The sequence below is a fragment of the Ichthyophthirius multifiliis genome, assembly GCF_000220395.1.
Source record: "Ichthyophthirius multifiliis unplaced genomic scaffold scaff_1120509250976, whole genome shotgun sequence".
NCBI lineage: Eukaryota > Ciliophora > Oligohymenophorea > Hymenostomatida > Ichthyophthirius > Ichthyophthirius multifiliis.
In genome coordinates this window covers 2,541-19,390 of record NW_004086321.1, presented here as the reverse complement: position 1 = coordinate 19,390, position 16,850 = coordinate 2,541, and the positions used below count along the sequence as shown (strand labels likewise).

The 16,850-nt window shown below is 17.6% G+C and overlaps 3 protein-coding genes and 1 non-coding gene across 4 annotated transcripts, besides 39 other annotated features; 1 reads left to right on the top strand and 3 right to left on the bottom strand. All coding sequences in view use genetic code 6, as the record gives it.

Annotated features, from left to right (window-relative positions):
• Positions 1 to 630: 630 nt before the first annotated feature.
• Positions 631 to 720: a microsatellite.
• Positions 631 to 741: a microsatellite.
• Positions 633 to 786: a microsatellite.
• Positions 787 to 1,491: 705 nt separating this feature from the next.
• Positions 1,492 to 1,528: a microsatellite.
• Positions 1,529 to 1,911: 383 nt separating this feature from the next.
• Positions 1,912 to 1,991: a microsatellite.
• Positions 1,912 to 2,010: a microsatellite.
• Positions 1,978 to 2,014: a microsatellite.
• Positions 2,015 to 2,183: 169 nt separating this feature from the next.
• Positions 2,184 to 2,222: a microsatellite.
• Positions 2,188 to 2,227: a microsatellite.
• A 422-nt stretch (positions 2,228 to 2,649) lies between these two features.
• Positions 2,650 to 2,692: a microsatellite.
• Positions 2,693 to 2,795: 103 nt separating this feature from the next.
• Positions 2,796 to 2,850: a microsatellite.
• Positions 2,851 to 2,971: 121 nt separating this feature from the next.
• Positions 2,972 to 3,012: a microsatellite.
• Positions 3,013 to 3,227: 215 nt separating this feature from the next.
• Positions 3,228 to 3,299, bottom strand: IMG5_122870. Its single transcript has one exon. It is a non-coding gene; the product is annotated as a tRNA-OTHER (tRNA).
• A 1,120-nt stretch (positions 3,300 to 4,419) lies between these two features.
• Positions 4,420 to 4,455: a microsatellite.
• Positions 4,425 to 4,455: a microsatellite.
• A 47-nt stretch (positions 4,456 to 4,502) lies between these two features.
• Positions 4,503 to 4,546: a microsatellite.
• Positions 4,503 to 4,548: a microsatellite.
• Position 4,549: 1 nt separating this feature from the next.
• On the bottom strand, positions 4,550 to 5,535 carry IMG5_122860 (hypothetical protein; the record flags this gene model as incomplete). The annotated part of the gene is made up of 1 exon (XM_004032354.1): positions 4,550 to 5,535. A coding segment is annotated over one exon (909 nt), but the record flags the coding sequence as incomplete, so codon positions are not given.
• Positions 4,693 to 4,758: a microsatellite.
• Positions 4,758 to 4,833: a microsatellite.
• Positions 5,494 to 5,535: a microsatellite.
• Positions 5,497 to 5,551: a microsatellite.
• Positions 5,552 to 5,641: 90 nt separating this feature from the next.
• Positions 5,642 to 5,684: a microsatellite.
• A 20-nt stretch (positions 5,685 to 5,704) lies between these two features.
• Positions 5,705 to 5,809: a microsatellite.
• Positions 5,747 to 5,778: a microsatellite.
• A 360-nt stretch (positions 5,810 to 6,169) lies between the features above and the next one.
• Positions 6,170 to 6,252: a microsatellite.
• A 393-nt stretch (positions 6,253 to 6,645) lies between these two features.
• Positions 6,646 to 6,694: a microsatellite.
• Positions 6,695 to 7,600: 906 nt separating this feature from the next.
• Positions 7,601 to 7,625: a microsatellite.
• Positions 7,626 to 8,324: 699 nt separating this feature from the next.
• Positions 8,325 to 8,390: a microsatellite.
• A 386-nt stretch (positions 8,391 to 8,776) lies between these two features.
• Positions 8,777 to 8,822: a microsatellite.
• Positions 8,823 to 8,969: 147 nt separating this feature from the next.
• Positions 8,970 to 9,008: a microsatellite.
• A 193-nt stretch (positions 9,009 to 9,201) lies between these two features.
• Positions 9,202 to 9,268: a microsatellite.
• A 1-nt stretch (position 9,269) lies between these two features.
• Positions 9,270 to 9,335: a microsatellite.
• Positions 9,293 to 9,318: a microsatellite.
• A 503-nt stretch (positions 9,336 to 9,838) lies between the features above and the next one.
• Positions 9,839 to 9,869: a microsatellite.
• Positions 9,870 to 9,942: 73 nt separating this feature from the next.
• Positions 9,943 to 9,971: a microsatellite.
• Positions 9,945 to 9,991: a microsatellite.
• Positions 9,992 to 10,020: 29 nt separating this feature from the next.
• On the bottom strand, positions 10,021 to 11,871 carry IMG5_122850 (hypothetical protein; the record flags this gene model as incomplete). Its single annotated transcript, XM_004032353.1, has 2 exons — positions 10,021 to 11,705; positions 11,853 to 11,871. The coding sequence occupies 2 exons, from the start codon at positions 11,869 to 11,871 to the stop codon at positions 10,021 to 10,023; spliced, it is 1,704 nt and encodes a 567-aa protein (XP_004032401.1).
• A 66-nt stretch (positions 11,872 to 11,937) lies between these two features.
• Positions 11,938 to 12,016: a microsatellite.
• Positions 12,017 to 12,372: 356 nt separating this feature from the next.
• Positions 12,373 to 15,218, top strand: IMG5_122840 (Ran binding protein, putative; the record flags this gene model as incomplete). Its single annotated transcript, XM_004032352.1, has 3 exons — positions 12,373 to 12,534; positions 12,572 to 15,002; positions 15,043 to 15,218. Coding segments are annotated over 3 exons (2,769 nt in total), but the record flags the coding sequence as incomplete, so codon positions are not given.
• A 1-nt stretch (position 15,219) lies between these two features.
• Positions 15,220 to 15,294: a microsatellite.
• Positions 15,220 to 15,388: a microsatellite.
• Positions 15,340 to 15,393: a microsatellite.
• Positions 15,394 to 16,850: the final 1,457 nt, after the last annotated feature.

Sequence of the window (16,850 nt, the reverse complement as noted above, 5' to 3'; positions counted from 1 at the left end):
TTACAATCAATCAAGGACAATTCAATAATATAAAAAACTAAAAATTAATTTTTCTGATCGAAATTGTTAATTCTACAATACCATTCAGCAAATCTAAGAGCTGAAGGCACTGTAATTTAAAAATTTATGCTTTTAATAATTTAAATTTCCATTTTTATCAGGCTTTCTTTTGGAAAGGACCCATCTGTAACTTCAGCAAATTTACTTAAAGAAGGAGGATATATTTCTTCGTATTTTGAAGCTATAAAAAGTGCAGTTATTCCTACTAATTGAAGCCTGTTTCTTTTAACTTCTTATATATTTAGATACTTATTGATTATATACACACATAAAAATAATGTCTCGGGTTTAAGTTTAAAATTAAAATGCACAACAACTAACCAATCGATTAATATTGAACGCATATTTTCAGTTAATTCAGGTTGTTCTTTGATAATATTCGTGTTTGTTTTTATTTATTTTTCTCTTTTGATTAAATGCTGAAATATTTCTTTACTATATTAGGCTACTTTTTCAGGATTATTTAAGTCTTCTTACATTATATTCTCGTATTCTTTTCTACTGACTTCTATATCAAATGAAGAGTCATATCTTAGCTATTGTTGTATGTTTTTAAATGGACATTAATAATATTATTATTATTATTATTATTATTATTATTATTATTATTATTATTGTTTTTAATTTTGTTATTATTATTGTTATTACATTTATTATTATCATTGTTAATTTTATTGTTATAGTTAATATTGTTTATATTGTTAATTTTGTTACTATTGTTATTATATTTATTACTAATAATGTTATAATTTTTATTTTCATTTTTTATTATAGTTGTTTCTTCAGAATTATTATATATTGTCGATTTTTTTTTTTAGCTTGTGCTAGAAATATTATTTGTGTTTATATCCTTTTTACTTTTGTAAGCATCTTTAGTAGATGGTTGATTTCGTTAAATATCTTTTTTATTATTTTAATTATTGTTTATATTTGAATTTTAGATAATAGTACATTTATGTCGAGATTCTAATGTATATTTTTATATCTTTTCTACAAGTTATATTTATGTTTAAGAGTCTTTTTTATATTATAATTAATTTTAATAAAATAATTAGTTTTGCTAAGTCTATATTTATTATTATGTTATTTCTTCATGCTATGTTATATATCTTTTACGAATTGGAGCAGGAGGTAAGTTTATATTAACTTAATTTGATTAATTTGATAATCTTTTAGAATATGGAATTTGGAAGAGAATTTCTTATTTTAATTATTTAGTTTAATTCATTTTCTTTTTAGATATTTTGATATTTTTATAATTTTATAATTTTTTAATTTAAAAAAAAATATATTTTTTGAGTTTTTTCAAAAAATATGTAATATTTTTATAATTTTTTTATATTTCAGTATTTCAATAATTTTATAAGAAAAATATATTTGTAATAAATTGCTTTTTTTTATATATTAAAATTAAATATACTTTTTTTAAAATATTCTTACTAAAATTATTATTTTACAAAAATTTTATAATAGATAATAAATATAAAAGAGAAAAAAATTTGTATTAAATCTATAGAAATAATTTTTTCTTTGTTTTTACTTTGTAATTATTAATTAAATAATAAATACATTATTTAAAATTAAATATTAAATTCATTATCATATCTAAAATATGAAACAAACATATATCATTTTATAAAAATTAATAACATAAATATTAAATAAAAGTAATAAATTAATAAAAAATATAAAAAAAATTTATTATTTAAATAATAATATTTATGTTAATTAATATTTATTTCATAAAAATATATAATATATTAATTTTTAGATAATTATATTTCTCATTATAAAAATGGTAATTATGAAAGATTTTAATTCAATAAAATATTTATAAAAAAAAAAAATAATTATAAATATAATATTAATAAATATTTATATAAAGTATATATTTTTATATATATAAACATATAAATATAAATATATATATATTATTAAATATATATATATTATTTTTTGCAAGTAAAAAATAAAAAATCGTTAATATAAATAATAATATTTTATTTTAAAAATATATATTTAAAAATGATTTGTGACATATCATTATAAAATAATAATAATTAATAAAATGCCTTTAAAAAAGAAAATATTTTAATGCATATAAATAGTTTATCATTATAAAGAATTATTACTAATAATTAATTATAATAATAAATTACTAAAATAACAAAAAATCCTATACAATCAATATTTTCTAATTAAACTTAAAGTTTTAAATTATTAATTAATCAAAAAGAAATCGATTAAAAATAATAAAATACAGAAAAATCATTTAATAAAATCAAAAAAGGCTGCCATTTAAAAAGGCATAGCAGTATAAATTTAAATGAAAACACTTAAAATGTTTTTTTTGATAAAAACTAAATATTAAAAAAGAGTAAAAAATTAAGCTCTACAAATTAAATCTTAACTTAAAAAAGTTCTAATAAATAATTTGTTTTTGAAAACTAAAACAATAAAATTAAAACTTAAAATCAAAATAAATAAAAAGATTTTAATTAATAATGTGATTTAAGTGTGAAAGAAATATTTAATACTAACAAAAATTTTAAATAAAGAGAAATTTTATATTAAAATAAAATTAAAGAATTAATTTAATAAAATAATATTTTTAATTTTTAAATATAAATTTAATAATTACAAAATTAATTATACTATTTATAAAATAATGTTTAAATAAAAGAATTAATAAATTAACAATATTTCAATATAAAAAATAAATGCTTAGCCCTTTTATAATAACATCATTAATTGGAAATTAAACATAATTAAATAATTAATGAAAATTAATACTACGAGTAATTTTTTTTATAAACTTAATGTAGTTGTATATAAAAAGCATTAAAAACTAATGAATTATGAATTCTATTTATTTCAATAAAATTAAAAATGTAATATTAGTAATATTTAATTAATTAATAAATTTTTTATTTTAATAAATAAATTATTTATGTATATTTAATTTATTTGTATAAATTTGATTTTTTTTAAATAAAATTTAATTTCTATTTATTAAACTTTATTAAATAAACTATATAAAGTCTAAATTTTATAAAAATATATTAAAATAATAAATCAATTATATATATTTTTATAAAAGAAAAATATTTTATAAATTAATTATATCATTTTAATTACAATAGATATTAAAAAAAAATAAAAAAACTAGGTCCCACTGGGATTCGAACCCAGGTCAAGGGATTTAAAGTCCCCAGTACTAACCACTATACTATGGAACCAGTAACTGAATAATTAGATAAAATTATAATTGATAAATTAAAACTTAATATATTTACTAATTCTTCTTAATGCGAATAAGTATATAATTATTTTATAATATAATATTAAGAAAAAATAACTAGTTTATATTATAAATATATTTTTAATATTTTAATTAAATAAATTTAGAAATTATATTTATTTATATACATTATCTTTTTTGTTTATAATTTATAAATACCTTTCTTTATTTTTGTTAATAATAAATCAAAAATATATTATAATTTTTAATTTTAAAAATAAGATGAATTACATTAAAAACAATACATCCATAAAAACTTTAGAAACAAATAAGTATTTTAAAAAGCAATTATTGAAAATTATAATCGAATTTGTCTGAAAGTAGAGCAAAACCACCAAATAATACTGAAAGAAATTCAAAATTAATATAAAATTTATTTGCTTTTAGTAGGAAAAAAAAAGCCTAGTATTGATTTTTATGTTGGAAATTTAATTCTATAATAAAATACTCAGAGTAACCTAACGAAAAATATTATTTAAAGAATGAACAACATATTATGTTTGATATAATTAATGACTTAAACAATTAATTATTATAGTGTATTAAATATATTATATGATAACATTTTTATATATAGACAACGAAATCGAATATTAATTAATAAATTTTATTGATACTTTTAAGAATTTTTTATAATAGGCTTATAAAGTGGGAATAATATTTTTATTTTTAATACGTAGACTAAAATATAAACGATATTTCCTTCTATAAAAGTTGTTTAAAAACACGGTAGTAATTCATCTCATAAAGATTGGCTTTATTTTGTTCTAGATTTAATTTTTTAGTTTGGGGTGAAGTTAATTTTTGTTGACTTTTTTTTCAATAATTATATAAATAAGACTATTAAAATTATATAAAAAAATAAAAAGAATTAATAAATAAAATATACTAAACAAGATTTTTAATAAAATTATTTAAATAGATGATATTTCGATTATATTTATATATAAATATTATTTTTTTTATAAAAATAAATAAATAAAACAAAAAATTTAAATAATTAAGAAATTCTCTAAAACGAAATAAAAAAAAAAACATATAAACTTTAAATAATTAATAATAAAAAAAAAAAATAAAAAAAAAATAAAAAAAAACATATATACAAAAACTTTTAGCTTCCATATATGCTTTATCTGCTATATTTTTTTTTCTTTTTTTCTTTCTTTTTTTTTTTTTTTTTTTTTTCTAAAATTTACTAAAGTTTATATTTAAAAAGAATTTTTTTTTACTAAAACAAAAAAAAATATCTCAAATTAAATATTTTCAATTTCTTCTTTATTATCTTCCACCTTCTCTATTTCCTTCACCTCCTCTATTATTATTTCTTCTTTCTCCTCTATTTTCGTACTATCTATCACCTCCTCTACTTTCATATTATCTTTCACCTCCTCTATTTCCTCCTCTATATTCATTGTTATAACCTCCTCTATTTTCATTGTTGTAACCTCCTCTGTTTTCATTATTATAACCTCTTTGTCTATTTTCGAAGTTTCTTTATCCATTATTATAACTGTTTCTACCACCAGAGTAGTTATTGTTGTAGTTTCTTTTGTTTTATCTTACTACATTTCCTTATTAGTTGTTGTTTCTGGGTTAATTTCTTCTTTATTCTCTTTCTTTTTCTTATTATTATTAATAACTAGTATAGTCTTAAATAACATTCAATTATCCATCGCCCAAGGGTTATTATAAACCAGGATGGTTAGCAAACTTAGAAATTTCATCATGATTTCTGTAAATAGTGACGGTCAAAACAGTCAAATATCTCTATTTACTTGTAGATTCTTTAAATCCTTAATCTTTGAATTCTTCCTTTACTTTATAGTTATCATTTACTAATTTATTCTAAATTTCGACAACTGAAAATGCTCCTTTAATCTTAGATTAGATCACATTTGCGCTTTTCAATATATTCAAAAATGTTAATCTGGCTCCAGTTAATACAATATGGTCATATAAGAATTAGTCTTTATCGTTCTTTTCGAATAAAATTTTCAAACCATAATCAATATAGTTACGACATCCACGATCTCCCTTAAATCTAATTTCGTTTGCGTCACGGTTTTATTATTAGCCTCTATCTTTTTCATAGTGTACAAGATCTACTCCTCCTCTAGTATTCATTTTCTTTATTTCTTTTTTTTTTCTTTTTCTTTTACTTTTTCTTTTTTTTTGTTTCTAACTTTTTCTCTTAATTTATTAAAGATTTTTTTTTTTTCCTGATTGTATTTTTTTAAATTATTTTATTTATATAATTTTATACTTTTTTTTTATTTATTATTTAGATATATAAATAATTTTTATATATATATACAATTATTATTATTTATTTTTTACCCTTTTTATTTTTGATAGCTAATATTTTATTTTTTTTATATTATATATATATATTAATATTTTTAATATATAATATTTTTTTATTTTTTATTAAATACAATATAATATTTTAATTAATTATTTAAAAATTTCAATAAATATTTTTTAATTAATTTTTTTAGAATTATTGTATTAAAATTATCATATATAAACCAAATTAAGTGTAAAAATATTGATATAATTTTTTGAAAAAATATTTTTATATTTTACTGAAAATTTAGATTCTACTTCTTCTAATTTAATATGTATGGATATAAATGATTTTTTATTAAAATTATGTTATTTTTTAATTTATTAAATTTTAATTATTTCATATTAATTTTAAATATGATATTCAAACTCTAACCCAAATAAATTGCACAAAAAAAAAGATAATTTTTAAGTATTTATAAATAAAAAAATATTATTTATATGAATAAAAAACTATATTTGTATATAATAATATATAAAATAATAATAATATATATATATATATATATATATATTTATATATATAATAAATTATATATTTATATTAATTAGTTTACTATTTTTTGTTTCTTTTTTATCTATATTTACATCCTTTTATTAAATAAAACAACATTATTTTCATTTAATTTCTTTTTATTATATAGAAAGTTTTATATATATATTTATTGTTAAAATAAAAAATTTTATAAATGTATTTAAGAATATTTAATAATTATATTTATTTAAACAATTTATTTATAATATTCCTTCATAAATTAATAAAAATTCTGAATTTTTTGTCTTATATATTTTGGCTTTTCAAATAAATAAAAGATACTTAAACTTACATATTCTAATATGTAAAAATGATCTATAAGTTTTTATTTTACTAAAAATAAAAAATAAAAAATCAATTAAAAACATTTAAATTTTTAAAATAATAAAATATCAACAAATCGAAAATAAATATATTTAAAAAATAATATATATTAATAATAATGAATATATCACAAAGTAATTTCGAAATAAAAAACAACACCGAATTTAACGATATTTTAGTCATAAAAATATAAGAACTCTAATAAATCCAAGGTCATAAAATAAAGTAATTAGAATCAAAACTAATTGAAAAAAATCAATTATATAAAGACATATAAGAAAAATATAATCAATTATAAGAGAACTTTAATTTTAATTTATAATTAATCTAATAAAAAGATTTTGATATATAACTACTATCTACGAAAATGTAAGAACTGAAATAAATAACAGACCAAAAAAATATACAAATATAAGATTTAAATACTTATTTATAAACTCTAAAAAAATAAAAAGATACTAATAAAGAACATTAGGATTAGTAAAATCAAACATATATGAATAAACTTGAAGATATAAAAGAACTTTTAAATTAATAAAAAGCAATTGCAAATGAAGAAATAGCCAAAAATAAAGAACTTTAATAAGTTATTCATTAATAAAATATATTAGCAAGAGAAGAATTTAAAAAATATGAAAAAGATTATGAATTTAAAATTTAATAAAAATAAAATCTGCATTAAACTGAAGTTAATAAATTGAAATAAACAATAGAAGACCTTCAATTTTAAAAATAGGAAATTTGCAAAGATTTATAAGTATAAAATAATCGTTTATTAAAATAAAATGACGAACTAATACATGAAAGAAATAATTTAAAATAAGAAATTTTAGAAAAAATACAGGAATTTTAAAATGAGTCTTTTATCCAAAAATAACGCATTTAGGAACTTTAAATAAACAATTAATAACTTTTATAAGAAGTTAATAATATAAAAAGTTCTAATACAACATTTTAAAACAGTTTATAGGAAAAAATATAAAAATAATAAAAAGAAAAGGAAGATTTATAATAAGAAATGGCCCAATTAAAACAAAAAAATTAAAAAAAATTAAAAAACTTAAAAGAAGAAGGAGAAAAAAGATTCAATGAATTAATATAAGAAAATTAATAAAAACACAAAAAAATTATAGGTCAAATAAAAGATTTTGAATATGAAAATGAATTTTTAATATAAACATAAAAAGAATTAAGGGATAAAATTAATGATTTGAATATTTAACATAGAAGAGAAATTGATGAAATACATTATAAAAATAACCAAAATATAAAGACTTTGGAAGAAGATAGAAGACAAGTTAAAAATTAATATGAAATTTTGAATTATTAATCAAAATAATTAAAAGAAGATAATAATTCTTTAACAAAAAATATTTAATAGTTAAATATTTAACTCACATAATAAACTAATTAAATTGAAACTTTAGAAAAAGAAAATAAATTACTCATAGAAGAAGTGATCTAATATAGAAAAAAATAATAAAATAATAATAATAATAATTCGTTTGAAAATTTACTTCATTTATAATAAGATTAATCTTGTTAAAATTATAATGATAAATCTCCAAATAAAGCATTTTAATAAATGCAAAAAATAAAAGAATTAGAACAAGAAAATAACTCATATAAAGAAATAATAGATAATATAACAAAAGAAATGGAAAATGTTAGACAAAAAGTAATTTTTTATTTAAAAAAAAAATATATATAACATTTTATCATTGTTGTGTTTCGAATTAAAAAAATAAAAAATAATGCATATATATATGTATATATATATATATATATATATATATATATATATATATATTTCATATATTTATAAATAGACTTTATTTAATAATTAATAATTTGAGTTAAATTAATAAGAAATTATGCATTTAAGAAACAGAATAAGTGAATATTAATAAGATTTATTTAATTATAAAGAAAGAATTTAAAGACTAGAATAAGAAAATAAAGACCTTTTATATAAAAAATCTGAAAATTAATATATGGAATAAATTTAATAATAAATAAAATCTAAAGATATATAAATAAATGATTTAGAAATAAAAATACAGAAACTAAATACTATAAATAATAAAATCTAATAAGAAAAAAATTAATTAGAAGAAGTTTGTAGTAATTTAAAAGTTAAATGTTTAGAATATGAAGAAAAAATAGAAACTTTTTAAAACTCTGTTGATATTAATTAATTAATATCACTTAATAAAAATAATTAACAATTAATAAATTAGTTAAAATAAAAATTAGAAGAATAAGAAAATTAAATAGCCTATTTTATTAAATAAGATTAGGATAAATAAAATATAATATTCTAATTAAACGAATAAATCAATTTATATAACACATTAAAGAAATAAGGTGGATGTGTACCTTCATTATCTGTAGTTTCACATTATAATCATTTAAAAAAATAATAATAAGATAAAAAAATAAAAGCAAATAATAATATATAAATTCCTAAATACTAAAATTTTGAATAAATAAAAAATATTTCAGAAAAGTAAAATAACCTTAAATGAAAATAATTAAATATATTTATATAAATTTTTTATGTTTGTATTTGTATTTTTATTTCTAAAAATTATGTATAATAAAAATTAAAATAAAATAAAAGAAAATTCATTTAATATATAGATATATGAATTAAATATTTATATATATATATATATATATATATATATATATATATTATAGTTATTTATATTTTTAATATATTATATTTTTTTTTTTATTTTTTTTTTTAAAAATATTATATGTTTTATATATATAAATTAATAAAATTAAATATTAAGTAACATAAGTATAATTCTATTATTTAATTAATTTAAAAAAAAAATATATTTTTATTTTAAATATAATTATTTAATATTATATTTTTTTAATATATCAAATTAAATCTTTTTTAATTTACATAAATATTTTTTTTTTCTTTTAATATGATTATATTTATTTAAAGATAAATATATTTTTATTTAAATCTATTTTTTACCTCTAAAATATATTATTTATATAATTCAGTATATTATATAATCTTTATAATCGAAATAGAAAATATCTAAAAATCTACAATTCTATAATTATACAGATTCAATTTATAAATTTAATAATTTTTCATTTGATTTATTATATTTAAAAACTGTGAATATATTAAAGTTATTTTTTAATTTAATATAAATATAAATAACTTCTATATTTTGTAAAAACTTATATAAAAAAAATATTTTATTTTATATATATGCATAATTTATATAAAATATATCATAAAAATAATATTAATAAAATATTATTAATAAATAAAAAAACAAAAAATATATATATTTAATTTAAAAAATATGAACTAATATAAATTATCATAATATATATATATTAAAAAAAAAAAAACTAAAAAAAAAAAAAAAATTAATTAAAATAAAAAACTTTTCCATATATAAAAAATAAGTATATATCATATTTTACATTTACTTTATCTTTTACACTTGCACTATCTTGCTGCTTCATTAACTTTTTTTTAAATATCATCTAAATTAACTCTCCCCTTCTTAATATCCATAGCTGAAGGTAATAAATTTAATCTCATTGCCTCATTAATTAAAATCCCTACAGGTCCTTAATTGACACTTGCGACTGCCAATACCTTATCATTTTTTAAATACCAGGCCAAAAATTCTAATTTCTTTAAATCTCCTTGAATATATACTTCATCATAATTTTTCACAAATCCCGTATAATGTAATTATTTCCCGAAAAATCCTGTCCAAAAAAACGGTATTTATTAAACCGGAGTTAGTTTCCCGTACATATTTAGAGCTGCTATATATCCCTAATAGACCGAAGAATTTATATGTTCTGATCTAATTCTTTCCCCAGTAAAATGATACGGATAACAAGCCACATCCCCTGCCGCATAAATACTTTCATTACTACTTTATAAAAAGCTATCAGTTTTGATTGCTCCAAATTCATCTTTTTCGACCTCCTAGCCTACAAACTTAGTATTAGGAAGAGTTCCAGTACCCAATAACACTAAATCAGGTTTCAAAACTTCCCCTGTAGACAATGTAACAGTCTATATTTTATTATCTTCTTCTTTAAAATCCTTTATAGTACAATTCATTAAGAAATTAACCCCATTTTGCTTAAAATTTTCCTTAATGGCATTCCCTACTTCTTTTCCCAAAAGTCTTTCATAAGGTTATTAATTAATATCTATGATAGTAATATTAGCATTTTCCTTTAGAAATTCTTTAATGGAAGACGCACTTTCCATCCCATTAAAAGAAGCTCCGACAATTAAAATATTTTTTTTTTATTAAATTTTGGGTTTTTTATTTTTTTCATTTTAAACTAATATTTATTTTCTGATTTTAACTACATCCTAGTATTCTCTTAAAGTAACTAAATTATTTATTTCCTTATTTTATTAAAATAATTCCTAAAAGCACTCAAAAACAACCGGTTCTGAGCCTGAACTAATTAACAATTTGTCAAAATGAATATGATTTTTATTTTTAGTTTCTACAAATTTCCTTTCAGAATTGATTTCCACAACTTCTTCTTCATTTAAAATTTCGATTCCATAATTATCCAAAAAATCCTTCTATCTAAATTACAAGTCCTTAATTCTTGAAAAAAACACATTTTTAGACAATACAGTCCTATCATAAGCTAAATACTTCTCTTTATTCACAATAATTATCTTTCCACTAAACCCGCATTACCTTAGAGTTTCAGCAGCACTTAAACCAGCTGGCCCTCCTCCTATAATGACATATTTTTATTTATTATTGATGTCATATTTAACCATTTTCATATTTTTAGGTATATTCAGTTTATTTTTGGGCACCTTAATTCTCAATTTACCATCTTTCTCGGTTATTTAAAATCTTTAGAGCCCATCAAATACCGGGCCGCCTTCAACATATCCACTTTTGACTGAAAACTAAGTATTATGTTATGGACAAACAATCTTATCTTTAAATAAATGACCTTTACTTAAAGGAGCTCCAAAAATGGGGCATTTATTAGAAACGCAAAAATAAGTTTCATCCACTTTGCATACTAATACAGTAGAATCAGGGTCTTCTGGGTCTAATTAGACTTCGATTTTTTCACCTTCTTTTAAATTTGCGGCTATTGTATAATCATAAATATCATCAGAGTATATAGGCTTATTTAAATAGTAAGTTGTGCCAAATGTTAATAGAGAAAACGCGGATATTTATTTGATTTTTTATGTGTTTATTTTTATATTAATTAAGGATTATTTTAATATATTACGGAACACAAATGAGAACATGCTTTTTTTAATTTTTGGATATTTTATTTTTTAATTTTTTTTAAATAAAAGAAATATTTTACATTTATATATTAATTAATTTTTTATATTATATATTTGTAAACATATATTATTAATATATTTATATAATATTTTTATTTAATATTAGTTAATAAAAATTTAATTATTATTTTTGTTATAATTAATAATCCGATATTTTTATTTAGTATTTTTAAAATCTTAATATATTTTTTTACAAAAATACATTATTAAAAATGATATTATGAATATATTTTTATTTTTTTATTATTACTAAATAATGCTAAATAATATAAATATTTATTATTCAGTCAATTTATTTTATAGAAAATTAATAATCAAAAACAAAATCTAAAAATAAAGTATTTTTATTAATTTTAGATATATATATATATATATACTAAATTTATTTATTATCTAAAAAATAAAAATAAAACATCTAAAATAATTTTAATAAAAAAATATATATATATATATACAAAAATGTCATATAATTCAATCCAATAAGTACTTGAGTCATTTTTATTTAATCAAGACTTTAACCAAAGAAAAACAGCCGAAGATTTTTTAAACCAAATTCCCAACGTTGATTTTTACGGAGGATTAAACCAATATCTATCTGCCTTATCTCTTCCCAAATCAGAAGTATATAAAAAAAAAAACCCAAAAAAAAAAAAAAAAGTTATCTGAATTAGCCGCCTTAATGCTAAAAAAGCAATATATAGATAATGAAGATAATTTACAAAAAATCTCGATTGAGCAATAAACTGAAATATTACAAAAAGTATAACAATCAATAACCTCAACTCCCCGAAACTATCTCTATATAAAACGCGCTGTAGAAATAATCATAAAGCTCTACACTCTCCAAAAGCGTACTTTAGATCTAATAAATTTTCTAAACTAATAAAAAACCACCTCTGATATAAATTTAAAAAAAGGCTTAACTTATTTAATAGAAACAATGTGTGAATATTCCCTAGATGATGATGATTTAATGAAATATTTTAATGAAATTTCACAAATATTAACCATATATATGGAAGATAAGGAAATCTAAGTCCGCGCCTATGCGTTTAAGAGTTTAATAGGTTTTTTATGCGCAGTATAGGAAGACAAATTATTAAAAAATTTTGAGTAAATTTTCCCTAATTTAATAAAAAAATGTGTCGAATGTATATAAATAGACTAATTAGAATCTGGTACTATTACATTAAATTCTCTTATAGACCTAATTGAAATTCACCCCAAGTTTACAAAAAACTTCACTAATGACTTTTTGGCTTTATTTAATGAAATTCTCACCTCTAACCTTTCTTAATCTATTAAAATAAAAAGTCTATCCGGTATCATGGTTTTAGCCTAAAATAATCCAAATTTATTGAGAAAAAACACTGATTTCAAATAAAAGACAGTCCCTATATTCATCTAAATGATTTCCTTGGCCAAAGACCTCCCATTTGACGAATGGTCTGAATAAATATTAGACTAAGCCTTATCTAAAAATGACTTAAGTAGTGCCGCGGAAGACATTTTAGGTAAAATCGGGGAAAGTTTAAGCAATAAGTTCCTCTTCCCGATTTTCTTTCCTTTAATAATTTAAGCATTAAATTAAGAAGAATGGAATTTCATACGCTCTGGTCTTGTATGTATTTCCCAACTAATAAACGAGAGTGGCGAGATGATAAAAAAAGAAATAAAAAACGTAATGAGTTTATTATAAAAAATCTAAAAAAAGTCCTTTTAAAAAAAAGAAGACTAAATAAGAATCCAATACGACATCCTGACTACTTACGCCTCTCTTTGTGTAGAATACTACCCTAATATACAATACGAATACTTTGAAACAATATTTTCATGTGTGCTTGAAAATATAAAAAGTGATAATTTAAAATTGTAATTTCGTGCTGTTTCCACAATAATAAATTTCTTTAAAGAAATAATAGAAGAGGATGAAGATGAATAATCATAAAAAAACATTAAATTAATTTTTGAAAAATACTCAGATAATTTATTAGAAGGAATTGCCTTTGTATTTTCCTAAAATTTAAATTCTAAAAAATCCTATTCTCATCTAAGAGTACTTGAAGAGACTTTAATTGCACTTTCAACAATAGCAATTTCTCTTTAAAATGCTTTTTCTAAATACTATAATACATTTATGCCTGGTTTAACTATTATTTTATAGACTATATAGCCCACAACTCCTTAAGAAATCAGTATTAGGACCTACACTATAGAATGTATGGGCTATTTATTAACTTCAATTAAAGAAAATAAATAGATTTTTAACTAAGACTGTCCTGGAATAATGAACGAATTGATAGCTATGTAAAACAATCCCAATATAGAAGAAGACGACCCTCATCATGCTCCTATTTTTCTAGTTTACGGCTAAGTAGCTGAAGCTTTATAGGGAGATTTTTCAGTTTATTTACCTTAAGTTATTAATAAAGTTTTAAAAGGAATTGATATTGAAATAAACGTGAAAATTAGTGAAGATGAGAAAACTAACGTAAAAGATAATAATAAAATTCAAAAACTAAACCTCGATTTTGGTATATATGGGGGACTTAAAACCCTATAAATAAACACGTCAGCCCTAGAATAGAAAATAGAAGCTTTTAACACACTCTAAGTAATAATAAATGTGATGAAAAACTACGATTTTTCTTAATATATATAAGTTTGTGTTTAGAAAATTTCCTAATATATAGGATTTAAATACTCTTCCGAAATCAAAGAAGTGGCCATAAAGTCTGTAAAACACCTTATTTTAGCCTCCAAAAACGACAATCCTTAAAAGGAATAAATTTATAACATTTTTTTACCTTTATTATAAGTTTAATTACAAAATTGTATAAAAGAAGAAAATGTAGATGATTGCATTTTAATTATATCCAATTTGGCTGAATGTTTGAAAAATATAAAATCTTTTAGTCATGATAATAGTATTATTTTTGAATAAATAATTGATTTATGTTTAGAATGTTAAAAACTGTCAAAAAAATAAAAAAAAAATATAATTAAAGAATACGAAAATTAAGATATGGACGAGCACACTCAGGAAGAATTCGAAAATAAATACGATGAAGCAAATGAAATAATGGAATGTAAATATAAAAAAAAAAAAAAAAAAAAAAATTTTTTTAGCTATGATAGATATTATTGGACAAGCATTGAGATTATACAAAAATCTGGAAAACAAAATCGTTAATAATCTACTTCCAGATTTTTATGAAGTTTTTAATAAAGAAAAAAGTTCTGATAATGAAATAAATATAGCTATTTGCGTATTTGATGAAGTCTTTTAAAATAGTTCTTAAAACGTATATATATATATATATATATATATATATATATATATATATATATATATATATATATTTATATATATATACATATTTTTATATTTATTAATCAATATTTATATTTTTTTAAAAAAAATAATATTATATTTATATAATTTATATAATAATTATTTATTATATATATATTTTTATTTTCGAATTTAGATTATTGATAAAATATATAATGATTTGCTTCTTTTACTTATAGATTATACACTTTAATATGATAATAATGATATAAAATAAAGTAGTATTTTCGGAATAGGAATTCTTGCTATGAGATGTAAAAAGGAATAATTTATTTAATTTTAAGACAAAGCTTTATAAGCATTATTTGATTTAGTAAATAATAATTAATATTAATAAAATGAAAATAAAATCATATTAGAAAACGCTGTTTCATCTATAATTAAAATTGCTTTTTATTAAATTGAGGATATTAATATAAGAAATTAAGCTTTAAAATTAGCTATAGGACATTTGCCTTTATCAAAAGATGTTGAGGAAGCTTAGAATATACATGAATTATTGCTTAAGTGTTTAGTTGGAAATATTTAAATTAGTTTTGATATAGGAATTTAATAAGACTTATTATAGGTTGTTGGTAGAATTAAAAATGTTATATAAAATAAAGAATATTAAGATATTTTAAATACTAATTCTTTAGAATTAATTAAATAAATTAATATTTGACAAAAATATAAAAAATATATATATATATTGGTTATTTATTTATAAATAAAATTTTATTTTAAAAATTAATTTAATTTATCATAAATATATTGGTAATTAAGAAAAATTAAAAAAATGATATAAAAATATATTTAAGACTTAGATTTTTAAAAAAATTAATTATTTTAAGACTAATATAGGCCTATAAGAAATATCTAAAATTAACCAAAAAAGATATTAAAAAGCAATTTATAAAATATATAATAAAAACAATATTATTTAAATAAATCATTAAATATAAGCTATTTCACATAATAAGTAGATTTGAAAAAGAATCCAAACAAGTAATAAAATAATATAATAATTGAAGTAATTAAATATTTAAATATAAAAATAAGATTTTAATAAATTTAAAGAAAACAATATTTAAATAATAATTAATCATTTCAATTAAAATAGTATCTATGTATTAATGATAATAATTATAATTAATAAGATTATTTAATTCCAAAAATAATATACTAAGATAAAGAATAATTATACTTAGAAATATTATAATATAAATAAAAAATTAATTAAATTTAAAATGAAAGTATCAAATTAAAAACAAGAATACAATAATTAGAAGTTTCTTTTTTAAAAATAAAATAAAAAAAAATACTTAAAATATTTTTATATAAAGAAAGAAAATTTAAAAATGAAAAAAACCTTTGTTGAAAATTAGAAAATTAAAGGTTAATAATAATAAATAATTCCCAAAACAGAAGTATATAATAAAAAAATATATATATAATCTTATAAAAAAAAAATATATAAGGAAAAAACAGTTTAAATTATGTAATAATAAATTAAGGACTTATAAATCCAAATCGAATATTTATAAGAAACAAATAATAAAATTAAAAAATAAGCAAAGTTTACTAAAATTTAAGAATTAGT